Below are 21,269 nucleotides of genomic sequence, written 5' to 3'. Positions count from 1 at the left end.
AATACAGTCACGTAAAATAGATACAACAAAAAACAGACTTATTTTAACAGTAAAAGTAATAATGATAAATAAAATAATAGTGTGGTTCAAAGAATGACTGGATACATAAGTACAGAGTCACGTCAAATGTAAATCACAAAAATCAGACTTAACAGTAAAAGTAATATTAATAAATAAAATTATTTTGTCATTCAAAGTATGACAAGATCATTCCTTTGCAGAAACTACTAACGCCTTCCGAAAAATATAATTATTTGTAGATCTTGTATGCTAACCTGTATAGGAGTGATCTTAGGTTATGATTTGTTTTACCCTTTTTTTTAAGCTCACCCGGCTTTTCTCATCACTTGTCGTCCGTCGTCCTTCGTCGTCGTCCGTTAACTTTTACAAAAATCTTCTCCTCTGAAACTACCAGTCAAAATTTAACCAAACTTGGCCACAATCATCACTAGGGTATCAAGTTTAAAAATGTGTACGATGACCCGGCTAAGCAACCAAGATGGCTGCCATTTCTAAAAATAGCACATAGGGATAAAATGTAGATTTTAGCTTATTTCTCTGAAACCAAAGCATTTTAAGCAAATCTGACATGGGGATAAAATTGTCAGGTCAAGATCTATCTGCTCTAAATTTTTCAGACAAATCAAACAATTCGTTGTTGGGTTGCTGCCCCTTAATTCGTAATTTTAAGGAAATTTTGCAGTTTTTTGTTGTTATCTTGAAAATTATTACAGATAGAGATAAACTGTTAACAGCAGTAATGTTCAGCAAAGTAAGATCTACAAAAATGTCAATTAACATAATTTGCGTAAATTTTTGTAATCTTACAAAAAATCTTCCTGTTAAACTACTGAGACAAATTTTACCAAAGTTGATAGCGGGGTTATAACATTTATATATTATTAAGTGCAACATAGGTATATATGCAACTATTTTACAAAAACTTTCATTTTGTCTCAGATGGATATTTGTCTCATTGACAATCAGTACAATCTTTTTAATTTTAAGTTATGATAGAAATCGCTTTCCATCATGTTTTATGTAGATATAATGTCAACAAGAACTTCAATCCTTTAAATTGTGTTTACTCTCAAAACACTTACAGGTCTCTTACTGTAGCTATATAACTTTTATGATACCATATATGTATATATATATTTCATTATCTTGAAACGTCAATGAGAGAAAAGAAATTCTCCAAGATGGCAGCGGATTGCTATTACTCTCCAGGTTGTTCAGAGTCAGAATTTATATTTCGTAACATCAACCTTAGTCTTAACGATAACCATATCATTCGGAATGTATCAGGGATGGTCCAAAAAGGAGAAATTCTCGGAATCTTTGGACCAAAAGGTTAGTAACTGATTTTCAAAAGTAGATAAAAACCTAGACACATAAATCATCAAAGGTAATATTCATAAAAAACTTTGAACGCCAGACGTGTATACCAAGACACTTTGAAAGAAACTTGATAATGTACTACATGTTACACGCAAACTAAAGCAAACTATTTATTACTTTTATAGACATATGCACCTTCGTGGATCTACAATCTGTTGATATCTGTAATTGATAATTTAGTCTTAGATGCATGATTATTTTTAGTTGTTATTAGCTTTGAACTAACTGTCAGAAACTGCGAGTACTCTCAGGTCGTACTTAGTGTCAGTAACTACGAGTACTCTCAGATCGTACTTAGTATCCTTTTATTGTTGGGATGTACAAGTACCCGGGCACGTCCACTCTGTGATTTTGTTATATCTATTTCTATTTGTATTCATCTGATGCGTAAAGCCTTTTCCAACTGATTTTTATAGTTCGTTCTTATGTTGTACAGTAAAACCACTGTCCTAGGTTGTGGAGAGGGTTGGAATCCCGCTAACATGTTTAACCCCGCCACATTCTGTTTGTATGTCCCAAGTCAGGAGCCTGTAATTCAGTGGTTATCGTTAGTTGTTGTGTTACATATTTGTTTTTTGTGTACCTAAGTTAGGCCGTAAGTTTTTTCGTTTGATCTTTTTTACATTTGTCATTTCGAGGCCTTTTATAGCTGACGATGTGGTATGGATTTTGCACATTGTTGAAGGCCGTACGATGGCCTATACTTGTTAAATTCTATGTCACTTGGTCTAGTGTGAAGAGTTATCTCATTTGAAATCAAACCCAACATCTTCTTTTATATATTGAACAATTATCACATTGTCTTGTGGCATGATAATTAATTTCTTCAACCTTTAAGAAGTTGACCTTTATCTTTCTTTCCATATTGAAGTTCCATTTCATCAGGATAAGGGAACTGTTTCAGATTTTTTAAAAAGAACTTAAATGGCGGATGATCAAAAACACTAAATAGGAAGATACGACAATCCCATTTGTGGATTACCTTAAGAAAGACGTATGCTTAGCTAATATTTAATTAACCTCAAAATCCTGTGACTTCTCGTGTTTATATAGGACGTAAGTCATGCTGTACTTTAAACTGATTATTTAAGGTGCACTTCAAATTTGATGTGAGAAAATTGATAGTTACTTACCTTTCCAAACTTCTCTTCATTTCGTTAGGAAAATAAGGATGAGTCTTAAATGAATGAAATATACGAAATGCACTAAATTCAACAAAAAGAATCAATGCAACTATCAACAACAGTAACGATACACTAGTTAGAACTTCAAATTATCAAATGGGGAAACTGTTCAATTATCCAACGAAAAGCTTTCATTTGCAAAGCTAATGCTTTGATTAAAAATCAGACCAAATTTGAAAGTGAGAAAATACCGTTTTATTAGCTCACCTGGCCTAAAAGGCCATGTGAGCTTTTCTCATCACTTGGCGTCCGTCGTCGTCGTCGTCGTCGTTAACAATTTTTCAAACATCTTCTCCTCTGAAACTACTGAATGGATTTGAATGAAACTTAGCATGATTGTTCCTTAGTATATCCTGCACAAAATGTGCGCTTCGATTTTTGATCCGTCAAAAAACATGGCCGCCGTTACTTAAAATAGAACATAGGGGTCTAATGCAGTTTTTGGCTTATATCTCAAAAACGAAAGCATTTAGAGCAAATCTGACATGGGGTAAAAATGTTCATTAGGTCAAGATCTATCAGCCCTGAAATTTTCAGATGAATCAAACAAACCATTGTTGGGTTGCTGCCACTTATTTGGTAATTTTAAGGAAATTTTGCAGTTTTTGGTCATTATCTTGAATATTATTATAGATAAAGATAAACTGTAAACAGCAAAAATGATCAGCAAAGTAAGATCTACAAATAAGTTAATATGACCAAAATTGTCAATTGACCCCTTAAGGGGTTATTGTCCTTTAATGACAATTTTTCACCTTTTGTTCATCATATTTGCTAACTTTAAAAAATCTTCTCCTCTGAAACTACTGAATGGATTTGGTTAAAACTTAGCATGATTGTTCCTTAGATTATCCTGCACAAAGTGTGTGCTTTGATTTTTGATCCGTCAAAAAACATGGCCGCCGTTACTTAAAATAGAACATAGGGGTCAAATGCAGTTTTTGGCTTATATCTCAAAAACGAAAGCATTTACAGCAAATCTGACATGGGGTAAAAATGTTCATTAGGTCAATACCTATCAGCCCTGAAATTTTCAGATGAATCAAACAACCAATTGTTGGGTTGCTGCCACTTAATTGGTAATTTTAAGGAAATTTTGCAGTTTTTGGTCATTATCTTGAATATTATTATAGATACAGATAAACTGTTAATAGCAAAAATGTTAAGCAAAGTAAGATCTATAAATAAGTCAATTTGACCAAAATTGTCAATTGACCTCTTAAGGAGTTATTGCCCTTTAAAGACTTTTTCACAATTTGTTCATCATGTTGACTTACTTTAAAAAATCTTCTCCTTTGAAACTGCTGTATCAATTTCAGCCAAACTTAGGCTAAATGAGTTTTAGAGTTTCAGAGTATCTAGTATAAATTTTATATTTCATTTCCTTGTATGTCAAGAAACATAGCTCCTATGGCTAAAATAGAACATAGGAGAAAATGATTTTTTTTTTGCTTTTGAAGAAAATAGGACGATTCAAAGAACATTTAAATAAATTGAAAAGCCAAAATAATCATTGATGAGAGATTAAACCAAAAAATTCAGGTGAGCGATTCAGGCTCTTGAGAGCCTCTTGTTAAACACAGGCCTGAAGGGTCAAATTTTTTTTGCGGAAAATAGAAAATCGGCACTTAAATTCTAAGATGACAATTACGTATCCATATATCCGTAAAGGCATTCAAAATTTTAAGCAGACCATGTTAAAGTTGTAAGTGTTAAGTTCTAATATTAATTTTTGAAATTTGGGTGAAAATAGGATTTCTGAAATAACAAAAATTGCCAAAAAAAAAAATAGCATAACTTTCCTCAAATCAATGGTTCTGATAAGATTAATAATAGTAAATAAAAGATAGATTTGACAACTACTTACCTTGGTTAAGTGTATCTTCTTCTTTTCTTCGTAACTTGGATGGAGAGTTGTCTCATTTGCACTCATATAACATCTTCTTATATCTATTCATAGGGAAGGCTAAATAAAACAAATGAGGGTTAACTGGACAACAAAAATGAATGAACAAAACAATATGAACATTGCAACATCAAATCTGAACATCTAAACATTTGTTTTAACATAATTAAAATTTATACACATTAAGACTCTTTAAAAAGGTAAGAAATCGCTATAATAAAACAGTTAACATTTTATTTCATTAACATTTCATTTTGGAATATCAATGTCTTCACTTGTTTGTGTTTGAAACGTTTCCCACATATCCACGTTCATCACAATTCCATGACTTTAATTAAAAACAATAGGACTGAAGCCACAAGACTTTAGTATAAAGGGAACAATGCTATTGTAAATCTTGACAAATAACATAGACTAGGTGACTACGGAAATTGTTCAAATTCATACTGTTTATCATGGGATTTAAAGTCATTTGACAGTAAATGAAAATTTAGTGATAAGTAAGGGAGAAAGTAAATGAACATCTATAAAACGATAAAACAATATATAATATTTGATATATCACCATGCTATTGACTGGTACTCAATACTTAAGGTTATCATTCCCACCACTTCAATTGATTTTTTTTTTATGAAATTTCATTTAAAATTATAAAACAAAAAGACATGAACAACGTCATGTTTTTGAAATACAATAACATACACCTATTGACTGGTTATGAGGGTAATCGCAATAGTGTTGTCCCTGAGATACCAACTGTTGCTCGAGGCGAAGCCGAGAAAAGTATTAAGAATCGAAGGGACAACTTGTTATTATCATCATGACCAGTCATTTTAAGTGTTTCATTATACTGAACAAACCAACTTTTTGAAATATAAAAAAGAAGATGTGGTATAATTGCCAATGAGACAACTATCCACAAAAGACCAAAATGACACAGACATTAACAACTATAGGTCACCGTACGGCCTTCAACAATGAGCAAAGCCCATACCGCATAGTCAGCTATACAAGGCCCCGAAAAGACAATGTAAAACAATGCAAACGAGAAAAATAACGGCCATATTTATGTAAAAAAATGAACGAAAAACAAATATGTAACACATAAACAAACGACAACCACTGAATTACAGGCTCCTGACTTGGGACAGGCACATACATAAATAATGTGGCGGGGTTAAACATGTTAGCGGGATCCAAACCCCCTAACCTGGGACAGTGGTATAACAGTACAACATAAGAACGAACTATAAAAATCAGTTGAAAAAGGCTAAACTCATCAGATGGACAAAAATACAAGTGGACGTGGCCCGGTACTTATACATCCCGACATAAAAAGACACAATGAACAGATCTGAGAGTACTCGCAGTTATCTGACAGCTAGTTCAAAGCCACTAACAACTAATAAAAAAAATCATGCAACTAAGACTAAACAATCAATCTGTACACATCCAACATCCAATGGATTTAGTGTAAAGACGTCATAAACAGCCAGAGATAAACATGACCTTGTGCAATGCCAAGTTACAGGTATCGACAGATTGTAGATCCATGAATATGTATATACATATAACATACTAGGAATATTTACTTAGCTTTTAATTTACTGATAACAAAATCAATATTTATACCAATAAAAACAATATTCAATGATCTTATTACAGTGTTGAATAGGTAACCTTTTAGCATAAGTTTATTTAAAGGAGCGACAAGTTTACATGGATCATTTCTAAATTTCCGGGCACGGTTAACAACATTTCCGTAAAAATGAGGATGTGCTATCCCGTTGAAATAAGTTTTCTACAGGTACAACCAAACTTCAAAACCAAATCTTTATATCTATGGAAAAATTTAGTAAAGGTTTTAAGTAATTCATGGTAATAATTTACCAGTAATACATAGGTTGCGTTCGTTAAAATCAAAAAATTCTACAGATATCCTCTGAAAGAAAAATGTCACATAAACATGCACAAGATGAACTAGTTTTAATACAGTCAGTGTTGCATTTGTAAATATTGCATTTACTGCAATCAATACTGGGAATACTTGTGTAATGATTTATGTGCATTTAATACATTTAAGCTAAAACACTGTACACCAAACGCGAATACCGTTTATGAAAACGACGATAGACATTAACTATATTGTAGTTTTTTTTTAAATGCGTCGCGAAGATTTTTAATACTGGCTTCTGGTAAGTGATATATTCAATAAATTCTGTTTATTATAAAACTAATATTCATATTTTTAAGTTTAGTCTGAGAGTCAGAAGGAAGCATCACTTTAAAAAACAGGGAATATAGAATGTTATCAAATTGCAGTTATTTTTCTATGCATTTGTATCATAAGAATGTTTTGTTGATTCTGAACTTTCTCCCAATTTGTCACATACAAATAGACTTAGCATGATATAATTAGAATAATCTTACAGTAACTAGCGGACGCCTATCTCTTAGATCGGATGATGAGTTTTTAGTGTCTGAGCAAGAGGAAACTTGTTTATTTTCATAACAATAAATACATATAAATCCAACATGATTATTGTAACATAACGATAAATGTATAATGTTCTCATCTTGTAACTTGTAGGATCTGGAAAATCAGCTTTAGTATCAACACTTGCAGGGCATTTAAAGCCATATATAGGCGAAATACTTCTGAACGGGGAACCAGTAAACGCATGCCGAAACAGAATAGCCTTCGTCCAATCAAGAGACTTATTTCTTCCTACCTTGACAGTATATGAAACGCTATATGTAAGATGCAACAGTGACTTAAATAACACATTTTACATGTATATTTAAGATGTGGTATGATTGCCAATGAGACAAATTACGCGTAGTCTATTTCAATTAATGTGAAAGAACGAGAGAAAACTTACATTGTAATTATTTTCCTTTTTACTTTTGGAAAGTCAACTTTTAAACACCAACCATGGACGGATTTTAAAATCAAATATTTGCTGCATCTGTGGTCTGAATAATTAATTTTTGATTCTTGTAATATTACTTTTTTTTAGTTTACTGCTAAATTGAGGCTTTCATCAAACGAAGTAAACATCAAAAACAGAGTTAAACAAGTTATTGATCTGCTTCATCTACAGATGTATCTGGACTTTAGTAAGTTAACACGAGATTTCAATAAGTTTACACGAGATTTCAGTAAGATAACGCGAAATTTCTATAAGTTAAAACGAGATTTCAGTAAATTAACACGTGCTTTTAGTCAGTAGTGAGTTACGACAAGATTTCTTAAAAAATGTTAACACTTAGTAAAGTCAAATATTGTCTTTAAAGACAAAAATCTAAAATCATGACGTATTAAAATGTCACGTTGAAGTAACTGTCAATTTAAACATCGATTAAATACATTAAAAAGTCAATTTGAAGAAGGTTTAATGTGTTTATCTTGCGTTTATTTAAAACTTTAAGTCATTTATCCGACGATTAAAGCTACTCTCACGACTTTGTCATGTAAACAATGTGCTGTTATAGTTCTTACTAATTTTAGAAAATAATCTCTAGAAGAAATTGCTCATTGGTGTATTGAAGAATTTAGAAATTCTGAATGAATCTATAAACGGTTTACAACAAATGCCATATCGTATGTAATCTTTAGCTAAATCTAAACTAAATAAATATAACAGTTGAACTAAAGACTAACACCAACTTAGCTAATGACTGTGTAATGAATGGTCTTTATTCCATACAGTGGTACAAGTCGTTAGCTAATGACTGTGTAATGAATAGTCTTTATTCCATACAGTGGTACAAGTCGTTAGCTAATGACTGTGTAATGAATAGTCTTTATTCCATACAGTGGTACAAGTCGTTAGCTAATGACTGTGTAATGAATAGTCTTTATTCCATACAGTGGTACAAGTCGTTAGCTAATGACTGTGTAATGAATAGTCTTTATTCCATACAGTGGTACAAGTCGTTAGCTAATGACTGTGTAATGAATAGTCTTTATTCCATACAGTGGTACAAGTCGTTAGTTAATGACTGTGTAATGAATAGTCTTTATTCCATACAGTGGTACAAGTCGTTAGTTAATGCCTGTGTAATGAATAGTCTTTATTCCATACAGTGGTACAAGTCGTTAGTTAATGACTGTGTAATGAATAGTCTTTATTCCACACAGTGGTACAAGTCGTTAGCTAATGACTGTGTAATGAATAGTCTTTATTCCATACAGTGGTACAAGTCGTTAGTTAATGACTGTGTAATGAATAGTCTTTATTCCATACAGTGGTACAAGTCGTTAGTTAATGCCTGTGTAATGAATAGTCTTTATTCCATACAGCGGTACAAGTCGTTAGTTAATGCCTGTGTAATGAATAGTCTTTATTCCATACAGTGGTACAAGTCGTTACTACAGCTGTCAAAAAGAAGCTTAGCATAGCTTGTGAAATGCTGATAGACCCGAAAGTTATAGTTATTGATGTAGGTATAGCTAATCTTATAACGCTATAATTAAAAATAGCACAATGTAAAAAACCAAAACAAACAAAACAGTGAAAGAATTTTTTTAAAATGTACAGCTTAATATGATCCAACACGTATAACTGTATATGAAAAATAATGCATACATATTACAAAATCGACAAAATAAATATTTACCAGAAACATTGTCCGCCATCTTTGAAAAGAAGCAGAGACATATAATACATGTTTTATATGTCTCTGATATAAGTAATTACAGTAACGAATATCAAATTTAACCCAGTGAAACATGAACCACAGTAAAGAATATTCAGTAGCACTATATGAATAGTTAAGAAATGTATAGCCGATCAGTATTTTTCAACGTTGATTTATTAATTTTGATATTTTACGAGCTATAATACTTCAAGTACCATATAAGCACCGCACGTAGCAATACCTTTGTAATAACTGACAGCCATAGACAAAATGTAAATTTCAATTAGCGCAATTATCTTAAGACTTTCATATTATTTTGAATACCTACTTTATATCGTTGTTTGTTTCTGAATTTTGAGAACTGATATCAAGATTTTTAGGAACTGATATCAAGATTTTTAGACTGATTTCAATATATTAATGTGTAATTTTAAGAACTGATTTCAATATTAATGTGTGACTTTAGGAACTGATTTCAATATTAAGGTGTAATTTTAGGAAATGATTTCAATACATAAATGTGTAATTTAAGGAACTGATTTCAATATATTAATGTGTAATTTTAGGAACCTACTACAGACTTAGATTATAAAGATGCATTAGATTTAATGAGGTTTTTAAGGTATTACACGATTCAATTTGAAAAGATAGGAATTGTCTCGCTACGGGCTTGTCCAAGTGGTATATACCAAACCTGCTCCAAATCATTGTTTCTTTATAATGGCCATGTAAGTGTTTTACAAATACATATATAAAAAGTAAAATCACAAAAATATCGAACGCCGAGGAAAATTCATGTCGGAAAGTCCCTGATCAAATGGCAAAATCAAAAGCTCGAACACATCACACGAATGGACAACAACTGTCATAGTCCTGACTTGGTACAGGCATTGTAGTATGTAGAAAATGGTGGATTAAACCAAGTTTTATAGCTAGCTAAACCTCTCACTTGTATAACAGTCGCGTCTAATTCCATTATATTGACAACAATGATACAAATTGAAGTATAACAACCGCAAGTATAGAATAATGAAAAGTGTATTAATTATGCAGGGAACAAAATTGTCTAAAAGGCCTTTCTATCACTTTATCGAAATATTTATGGGAAATAAAAAAGGCGATTTCTAAAGCATACATCAATTCCTACATTGAAAATATATACAGTCACAAAAAAGGTAGGTTTCTGGTCAAGATCACGTGCGCATAACGCACACCTTTGCCTGTCTAGAAAAAGTCGGACATTCAAGATAAAAATCGCTTCCAAACGATAACAGCACTGCCAATAAAATAGAATTAATACTTATATATAGTATGTTTCATTACTTTGGGGGAAAATGGGTTTTTCTTACGATGAAATATAATACTTATGGGATAAATATGATATCTGAAGCAATAAAAAGAACAAAGTAAAGTTTTTATGCCCGAATTTTAAGTATCTTATTAGATACTCATCACATTATACCAACAACTGCTTCTTGATTTTTATTGAACATAACATATTGTATCTAATAGACAGCGTTTTACGGAACCTCAGCACAATGTGACAGTTTCTTACAACAGTTAGACACAGCTCCACCTATTGGCCATCATCCTATGGATTATATGTGTAAGTTCATTAAAAATAGTTGTTTCAATATCGAATAGTATATCTATTCAATTGGAAAGATTGAATATTGACGCAAAATCAGAGCATGGACAAAAAATACATAAAAAGAAAAGGACCAACGCTTTTATTGCTGTTCTCTATCTCAAAGTCTCAGTGAGACCTTCAGCATAGAGCAAACACGTTCACCTCGCTGCAGTTTGAAAGACGATTTGAGCAGAATTCATGCAAGCTTATGACCCTGTCACAACTGTGAATTAAAAAACGAAGCTATGAAGTATGAATACCATGATCTGGCAAAGAAATCAAACATGTGCTGTCATAATTGCATACAATACAATGTGAGAGATAGAATTGATACATAAAAATATTATCGGATCTGATATGAAAGCCAATTAAACAACTAGTCAGTAAGATAAGAAAAATGATATGAACAATTTCAATTCCCTGGCTTTTAACAATGAGCAAATCCCATACCATACAGTAAGTCATAAAAGGTCCATTTCGAAAACATGTCTATGTGCCAAACGGAGGAAAGATTTTAATGAAATGTATTAAAGGATTTAAGGATATTAACCCTTGTTTTAAATAGTCAATTAACTCTCTTCAGTAGAACTTCTTAATGAAGATTGCTTGGATGACACAATCCCTGTTCAGGAAAAAATTGTTGAAGCCGCATACAAGAGAAGGTACTGTCATTATTGGCGTTATAAATTATGAATATCACAACGAAGGTAGTGTTATCAATTTTACTAGTTTTTTTCAAGCTTCAAATCGGTAGCAAATATGAGGTTCTTTTTTTTTTATAATTAACTATTTTTACATTAAGAAACATACAGTCCAACAAATAAAAACAAAAAATAACCAACTACAAAACATAAGCTCTTTCAAAATGATAAAAATAATAATAAAGATAAAAACACAAAAATAAAATTCTGCTATTTTATTTTATTGAGGAAATGCAGAGATGCTGCTGAAAAATGTTTGGGGTTTATATTTATTTTCTGCGACCAATCTGAAACTCTGGAAATCACTGTTTTTTCGAGTTCTTGTCTCGTATTGAACGAACAATTTAGCATAGCAATCAGGTATCAAAACTTTAAGGTTTTTCATTTAACTACTTTTACAGAATACAAAACAGAATTATTAGTTTAAGCCTTCGTTTGATTTTCGTTAACCGCCTTTTTAAAAATAGAATTTTGGAAAATTTTGCGCATTGACATCACAGCAATTATTTATCAATCCCTAAATGATTGGACTTACTTTGTGATCTTTTTTCAAATTTCTTAACACGATAAACAAATTCTTTAATAGGATACTATTGTTAAGTCTCCTTTATATTTTTTTCAGGAACACTCATGACTGGCCTGATTATTTCCATTTGACAAAATATCATGCTAAATCTCCTAAGTGTAATAAAAGTTCACTGGGCAAGGATAATAACAACCATACAAAACCCGTCAAATACGACGCGGAGGAAATAAAAGTATTAATAGAAAAAACAAAGGACACAACACTATCCAGCCCTTCTTCAGGTCTTTATTCGTCGTCTTATTGGAATCAGTTCTGGACATTATTCTGTCGTAACTTCACAAATGCACGTAGACGAATCTTATTTCCGATCAGTGTTTTACAAAATGTGTATATTCTCGTTGTTTGTATCCTGGTTTGGTGGCAACCAGAGAGAACGGAGGAGACGGTTAAAGACAGATTAGGTTTGGTAAGTGCATGTTATATTACGGCTGTACAATACAGTGGCGGATGCAGGAATTTTCGAAAGGGGGGGGGTGCTAGCCCAGGGCAAAGGGGGGGGGGGGGGGTGCAAAACATATGTCCCGATTGTCCCGATTCAAATGCATTGATCGGCCAAAATAAAGGGGGGGTGCGCACCCCATGAACCCCCCCTCTGGATCCTCCACTTCAATATAAATACTGTTAACTAATGTATGTATGTACAGTAAAACACTTTAAAAATGCATTAACTGGTTTCGCTGAAAAAAATAATTAACGCTTTGATTATGTACAGTTAAAGGACGAGGCGTTCTTTGACATAACCCTGGTTCTTTCTGCTCAGACACTGGTGTAGCTTTACATAAATATTATATGAATATACAGGCAAGGACGTACACTAGTATTATTTTAGTCTTTTAATGTCTGTTTAATGCAATGTGTAAAACTATGATAATCATCGTTTTACCAGTATTGGAATTTTTTTTTGCAGACTCCGGAAACAAAAAGGATTTCAACCTGCTTGTCTTGAATTTAACTCAAAACGCTTATCCCATGCGTAGCGAATCCCCTTTGTGGGCTTTATTGAATACGGACGAAACTGAGTTGGACCATTCACTCGCAATCTAATCATATATCATCGATTTGGACATAATCAAACCAAAACTGATATTATTTCATAAATTCACATTTCACAAATATTTAAAACAAAACAAAAATAATTTGATTATTTAAAAGCTCGACGTAATTCCCCTTTTATAGAATCTTTATACATTAATTAAAAGCTCGGCGTAATTCCCTTTTATAGAATCTTTATACATTAATTGAGACATGAGTAAACATATCAATAACTTTATTTCAGTTCTTTTTCACTGTTGTGCAGTGGGCGTTTTTTTCATTGTTAGATGGCATCCTTACATGTAAGTAAGATTATAGATAACTGAGATGAGCTGTGGGTTTTAATGGTATCTCTTCAGTCTAACCAATATGTAAATAAAAAGTCTATGATATTGTCATGTGTTGAGAAAGTGATGTATGACATAAACAAATACGTTAACAAAGTGCGATGTAAGAGATTTTCTAAACAGTCAATTGAGTTACGTGTATGGTTTCATGTAGACTTTTAAGTAACCATGCAGTTTATCAAAGTGCAACATTTTCACAGTTTTCCTACGTTATGCTCATTGAAAAGGTTATATTAGACTTCCATTTAATTGTATTAGTTGCTAGTTTGCATAATCATGTGTTCAATTCAGTAATTCAAGACTTCCATAACACGCCTCTAATTTATGATACCATATTGTTAATGACAAGACCACATGTATAAGATTATTTAAAAATGTTGGAGAATAATAACGTATTTGAGTAACTTTATTTCTTTAGAATAAGAGGATGTCGTGGGTACTAAAAAAGGACAATTTTAAACTTTGAATGCTTACACTATGAATAATTCAGAGTCAAAACTACAATTTATTTGTTTTTAAACAAGTACATGTGTCAGGTGTAACCATACACATTGCTGAATATCATAATTGTTTTTCGTTTATTGTTTCGTACATGCATCAGGCCGTTAGTTTCTTCGTTTGAATTGTTTTACATTCGTTATTTCGGGGTCTTTAACATTCATCTATGATGTATGGATTGTTAAAGCATGTAAGCTGACATATAGTTGTTAATTTTACTCCATTTGGTATTAAGTGAAGATTTGTCTGAATACCAAACATACCACATTTATCTCATTCTGAAGTAGCGATACAATAAAAAGCATCATAACGACCAATAATGTTCCAGATTTCCACAATCGAAGAATTTATCTTACACTTTGCAACATGAATGGGTAGAACTACTGATAACAATATAGAATATATGGAATATGATAACGGTAATTATCGGTGATTCCAGTATTGCACGAGCTTTTGTTTATTGTTACCACTATACATATTCTCGTTTCTAGATGAACGATTCTACTTCTAAGCTCCCATAGTTAAATAGAATATGCTTGTAGGCTTGTCAATAACAGAAGTGCATAACTTATAAATGTATATTTTTGAGCGATGGATTGAAATATTATCAAATTTTAGTTTGTGAGAAAAACAGGGTGGTGCGATAGTTTTTGAAGGTGAATATGTTACTACTTTGGTTCTGAATTTTATCTAATGCTTCAATGGAAATATGAACCAGCTGAGCAAATCAGGTTCAATAGAGCCGCAATGTTTTTTTTATTTTTAAATTAATTTAGCATTGATTTCTATTTTAGTTCCAAAAGAAATCAAAGTTGTCAATAAAGAGAGAAAATACAATCATTACAGACTCTCGGCCTTTTGTTTATCTAAAACGTTGAGTGAGATACCCCTGACAGTTATACAGCCCTTCGTTTACCTGAGTGTTATATACTGGGTTGCTAACCTTAATAACTTGGAAGCATTCTTCGCATCTCTTGGTGTGTTAATGGCCGATGTTTTAGCAGCACAGGTAAATCTTAGTATATGACATTCAAACTGTATAATAAATATGTCAACTGTCTTAAGTTTATTTACAAGGTTAAACACAACATTTATTTTTGAACCTTTGTTTAGAGTATTTGCTTGCACTCAAAGAAGGCAGTGTTTAAATACCTTCAACAGAAATATTCATTCGTGCAATATCTAGCCATTAAACCAGGTGCAACCCAAAGTATTATTAAAATCTCCTGTACCAAGTCAGGAATATGACAGTTTTTATCATATAGTTGTTTGAAGATTGTAACACAGTGATGACTGCTGTGCCCATATTTTGTCTATTTTATTTATTATGTCTGTTTTGTTCACGCATCGTAAATATAACGGAATTTGATGAGACTGTCGTACAAGTGAGAGATTTAGCGCTATAAAATCAGGTTCAATCCACCATATTCTACATTTGAAAATGCCTGTACCAAGTCGGGAATATGACAGTTGTTGTCCATTCGTTTGATGTGTTTTGTCATTTGATTTTGCCATGTGATTAGGGACTTTCCGATTGAATTTACTCCGGAGTTTGAAGTATTTTTGTGATTTTACTTTTTATAGTTCGTTTATATGTATGTTGGCGTTTTTTTTGTTGCACTTTAGTGTTCCTGTTGTTCCTGTTGTTTTTGTTCTATATTTGATGTGTTACCCTTGGTTTTAGTTTGTTACCAAGATTGGTTTTCTATATCTATCGATTTATGACTTTTGAACACCGGTATACTACGGTTGCCTTTGTTTTCTATGTTATTGGGAATTATTTAGTTATAACTTACACAGCATTTAGTCATAAAAGACGATACAAAACGATATAAAAAATGAAATGGTATGCTGAGTATCTTCTACCTCTAGTAAATGATACTTCAGCTAAGAGAGACTATAATGCCTTACAAAAGTGGGCGATAAATACATAAGGGACATTCAAACTCAAGTCGAAAATAAACCGACAACGCCATTGGAAAAAAGAAAACGACAAAAAGACAAACAACAGTATACAAAACACAACATAGAAAAATAAAGACTAAGTGACACGAAAGGTAAGCAGATACTGCTTAAGGTGGTATGGGTGTCTTCCTCCATCTTGGATTGTAAAAAACAGAGAATCAAAGGTCCAGATTTTCCATCAAATTAGCAAAATTTGATGCAGGAATGCAGATGTTTAATGTACATTTTCATTTAAAAGTACCAATTTATAAGAATATAACTTCTAAATATTGATATTTTTGCAAATGTTAATTATTGTTGGTTGTTTTTATATTTTTTTAAAAGTGGCATTTTAAGGGGAGGTAACTCTAAAAAAAAGTGCATTTTCTGAAGGATTCTGTATGGAATTTTCCTATTTTGTATTTTAGCCGGAAAAAACGTACGGGGACCCTATCTTTTCTTTTGATATTCTCAAAGCAGTGTCTGAAAGCTATCTTTTCATGAAGTTTTTAACAATTCTATCATTTTGTTTAGTTTCTAATCACAAAATGGTGTTTTTTCCTGTATAATCCATACAAAATGTGTCATTTTGTCCCGTCCTGTAGCTTGAGAAAATGCGCGGTGACCTAACATTTTTATTATATTTTTCAACATGTATCAATAGATACAACGTTTTGGAAAAGTATGAACAAATTCTATCATTTTTATTTTAGACTCCCATACCACCTTAACATGTGGCACCCGTCCTACCGTCTGTTAAATTTGGTCAGTTTTATTCTATATCAGAATCAGTTACATTTATCATTCTCAGATTATCCTAATTTTTATCGGTATACATTTTTAATTTGTTTATTCAAAAATGTCTCTATTAGCATAGTTTATAATTGGACGTCCATCTTTGTTGTGTAATACATACTTATTTTCCGGATTCAGAGTATTGGAGTGTTTATTGGAGCAGCATTACGACCGCCATGGACCGTTACTATGGTGCCACTAGGTCTACTGTCGATGATGTTGTGGGGTTTGTATATAAATATATTCTATGGTCATTGCTTTCTTTGGAACACCAAGGTGAATATAGTTGTGAAAATATATTTTGGATCATATCTTCACATTAGTTTAATGAAATTTTGGTACACAGAATGATAGTGGTGATGCAGACCACAACTATGATTGCTATAATTAAAATTTCAGAAAAGATATGCATCAGTAGTTTGTAAATTTCCTTTATCATCTTATTGACAATGTTTTTATTTATCATGAACGACAGGATACTCGAAATATGAAGAAATGACGTCACAAGTGGACGTTTCGTCCCCGAGGGTATCACCAGCCCAGTAGTCAACATTTCGATGTCGACATGAATATCAATAATATGGTCACTTGTATAAATTTCCTGTTTACAAAACTTTGAATTTTCGAAAAACTAAGGATTTTCTTATTCCAGGCATAGATTACCGTAGTCGTATTTGGCAAAACTTTTTTGAATTTTGGATCCTCAATGATCTTCAACTTTGTACTTGTTTGGCTTTATAAATATTTTGATATGAGCGTCACTGATGAGTCTTATGTAGACGAAACGCGCGTCTGGCGTCCTAAATTATAATCCTGGTACCTTTGATAACTATCATGTCCATCCATACCAAATTATCAATGAAATGCAACGGAATAAAATTGAGAATGGAAATGGGGAATGTGTCAAAGAGACAACAACCCGTCCAAATAAAAAACAACAGCAGAGGGTCACCAACAGGTCTTCAATGTAGCGAGAAATTCCTGCACCCGGAGGCGTCCTTCAGCTGGCCCCTAAACAAATATATACTAGTCCAGTGATAATGAACGCCATACTAATTTCCAAATTGTACACAAGAAACTAAAATTAAAATAATACAAGACTAACAAAGGCCAGAGGCTCCTGACTTGGGACAGAAGCAAAAATGCGGCAGGGTTAAACATGTTTGTGAGATCTCAACCCTCCCCCTATACCTCTAACCAATGTAGTAAAGTAAACGCATAACAATACGCACATTAAAATTCAGTTCAAGAGAAATCCGAGTCTGATGTCAGAAGATGTAACCAAAGAAAATAAACAAAATGACAATAATACATAAATAACAACAGACTACTAGCAGTTAACTGACATGCCAGCTCCAGACTTCAACTAAACTGACTGAAAGATTATGATTTCATCATATGAATAGCTATTACAACGATTTCTCAGCTACTTCCTCCTTCATTTTATTTCACATTCTCAAACAACAAACATATCGATAAGTAAAAAATGACTTTACAAAGAATAACGACATTCAATTTTAGATACCGACTTCGTTAGCTCAAATATCAGATCATCTTTGCGCTCAAATATCAGATCATTTTGCGGCCGAGCTCGCTTAACATTATTGCTGATCAATTCAATATAAAAAATATACTAAAAATATAACAACAAATTATGATTTTATTCTCTCTCCGTGCATAAAACCCTACTTTGTAATTCGTGGGAAAGACAGATGTCAGCGAATATCAAAATCTAAACTGAAAAAAGTCATATAATTTAAAGTTATCTCCCCTTAACAATAAACTTTTAATAGTGTAACATCTGAACTTTTGGAATTAAAAACCGTGCGTGTTTAAATAACTTAATCATAAGTTCTAAAATGAGAGCCATAAATAAAATAACAAAACTTGCAGGTTGAAGCTGAGAGTGAGGTGGGAATTGATGTTTTTATAAATTTGTCAAATTTAAAGTGTCGTAGTAAACAATTAAGGATATCGTGCTTAGGTATTATGGTATTTGATATATATTCTTTCTTTTATACCAGTAGGTGATTTTAGTATATTATCACTTCACATCAACACTCTTTCTGTAATGAAGAATAAATAAGAATACTATAAATAAGTAATCTACTATAAATCTTTTGAAATTATACATTCTATTTTGTAAAGGAAGCATGAAAAGACTGCTTCGTATTTTGATATTAAAATTCAAATTTTGTTGTCTGCAGAAAAAAAAGCCAGTATAAAACATTATCGCCAAATCCTAGCACGCCTACTTTACTTGCGTATATTTACCTGTCTATATGGAATCAAACAAGCATTCATTTTTTATGAAAATATCGAAATGTTTTTTTCTAAGTTATACTCTATCAACGTTGACGTACCAAATATCAGATACTAGTTATTAAAATAAGCAGTGCTATGTTTGTACTGGCTTTGCTAGATTAATTCATTACAAAATTTCTAATATTGATATCCAAATTGTCATAATAAATCACTCTGTTTTTTTCCTACAGGTGGAGCATTTAATACACCACCATCATGGTTTAGTTGGGGACGTTTTGCATCGTTCTTTTACTATGGCCTGAATGCATTCATTTACCTGGAATTTAAAGATGCAAACCCAATTAAGTAAGCTATGGAATACAAAAAACGGCGTTCATAACTCTTCTATACAAAACGTTGAAAAACTGTTGAATTAAATAAATAAAGAAGAAGATTTTACAAGTCTATTATACGGCTGCAAACGTGAATTAAAATAAATAACTGTACGGTAGTAATTGATTTAATCACAGGAAAGAATGAAGTCAATAAAAGGGACTACAATACGTATGAGTTAAGATGTAATAAAATTTATGCAAAACAATAGACAAAACCGAGGTAAATACCAAAGGTATTATGATAAAACTCAAAGTCGATAACGAGCTGCCATTAAAAGTGGGAAAAAAAAACGACAAAGAGACATACAATAGTCAAACAAAACATAACTAAAGACTGAGCAACAACGCACCATACAAAATCTGAGGTCATCTCAGGTGCTCCGGAGGGGAAAGCGGATCCTGTTCGACACGTAGCAATCGTGTTGTAGCACACACCATGTGTTAAGTCTAATTTAGTAGGTCACAATTGAAAAAAGAGGACGTATTCGTCGTCATTTCTGAAACAGATATTCCATAACTTTCAACGAACTCGTGATGACGTTTGTTAAATTTTCGAGGGGTTGAATTCATCTTCAACACTTGCAACTCTTGGTTTCCTAACATCACCTGTAATGAGTTTGTTGACAATTCTTGAGAGAACGTAGATTTATATGTTTATGTTGCATGTATTATTTTACGCCTAACTAAACGGGACTCACTATGATTATTATTATCCTTTTGTGTGTGATCCCCTTTTCAACGAGTTTATACTTTCGTCTTTGTAACTACTCCCTAATAGTTAAAATATAAAACTTATTGTTATTTGGGATTGTTTTTTAATTTTACAGATGTGGTGCAAAGAGTATGGTTCCTGTATGTAATATGATCAATCCAGCAACAAATTCTACTTATACAGATTTTGATTCTGACATTATATTACTGGTTACAAAAGTCGAATGGCCACTTTCTTACTATCTTGGTGTTTTGATAGGAATTTTTGTAATCACTAAAATACTATGGTATGTTGCTATGCGGAGAAGAAAGTCTGACGAGTAAAATGTTTCATTTATCTATTGTCAATAATGTTCATGAACAGTAGATATGCCTCATATGGTAAATATATTTATGTTGACTGAGACCTTTCTATGAACTGAAGAACAGTATCGTATCTAAAACTTGAACAGTCAGTCTTTTACCATTACTGGATTAACATTGATTCAGATGAAATATTACTTTTTCAATGATTGCAAGTTAAACGGCATGAAATCAAGGAAAAATAAAAAAAAATGTACAAAATAAGCCATAACTTTCATTTAATATCTCGGAGAATAAACAACAATAACAAAGAATTTGAATATAATACAAAAAGGGTGGGAAGATGAATTTTGTTGGGTTGCTATCTCATCAACATTTACCGATTATAATTATCATCAAGAAGTATCATACCAACAAAAGTATAACCTTCGCTATAATGAGTAAGTCTCTATTGTAAGCAACTGAGAGTGTCAAATATTTTCAATAGTACTTATCGTGTTTTTTTTTAATTCAAACAAAATGTGATTTGTTCAAAACTTTGATTAATAGACAATGCGCCGAAAGCGTAACTCTTTAAAAAAAAAATCCAACAGAAATGTTCTCAAGTGCTCCGGCAAGTTAGAATGAAATTCATAAAAGTGAAGCTACGGCCATCCATTGACTGAGACAGATTCGGTGAACGTTCGTCTGTCATTGCTCACGACGTACTTATTATAGACATTTAAACTGTGGGGTTAACAAAGGTTCTCAACGCCTCAATAAAATAATTCGAAATACTTATCAGGAATTACCTTTGGGATTTGATTTATATTGAATACTTAAACGTTCTTAACTTGTGTTTCTGTTATGTTTTGACAATCAATTTTCCTAATATGATATCAGACAAAAATTACTTAATTGGCTTTAAAGTTACAATGCATGTGTTGATTGATTTTTTTTCGGACATC

At 32.2% G+C, this 21,269-nt stretch overlaps 1 protein-coding gene across 1 annotated transcript; it reads left to right on the top strand.

Annotated features, from left to right (window-relative positions):
• The first annotated feature begins 1,170 nt into the window (after positions 1-1,170).
• On the top strand, positions 1,171-20,586 carry LOC139513798 (uncharacterized). The gene is made up of 13 exons (XM_071302610.1): positions 1,171-1,353; positions 7,083-7,249; positions 7,513-7,612; positions 8,853-8,938; positions 9,703-9,864; positions 10,649-10,742; positions 11,350-11,428; positions 12,090-12,459; positions 13,330-13,387; positions 14,725-14,939; positions 16,808-16,895; positions 19,165-19,279; positions 20,136-20,586. The coding sequence occupies exons 1-13, from the start codon at positions 1,179-1,181 to the stop codon at positions 20,341-20,343; spliced, it is 1,917 nt and encodes a 638-aa protein (XP_071158711.1). The 5' UTR covers positions 1,171-1,178; the 3' UTR covers positions 20,344-20,586.
• Positions 20,587-21,269: the final 683 nt, after the last annotated feature.

This window comes from Mytilus edulis, chromosome 2, assembly GCF_963676685.1.
Source record: "Mytilus edulis chromosome 2, xbMytEdul2.2, whole genome shotgun sequence".
Taxonomy (NCBI): domain Eukaryota; kingdom Metazoa; phylum Mollusca; class Bivalvia; order Mytilida; family Mytilidae; genus Mytilus; species Mytilus edulis.
Note: the sequence above shows the minus strand (reverse complement) of the source record. Positions and strands in the feature narration are given on the sequence as shown.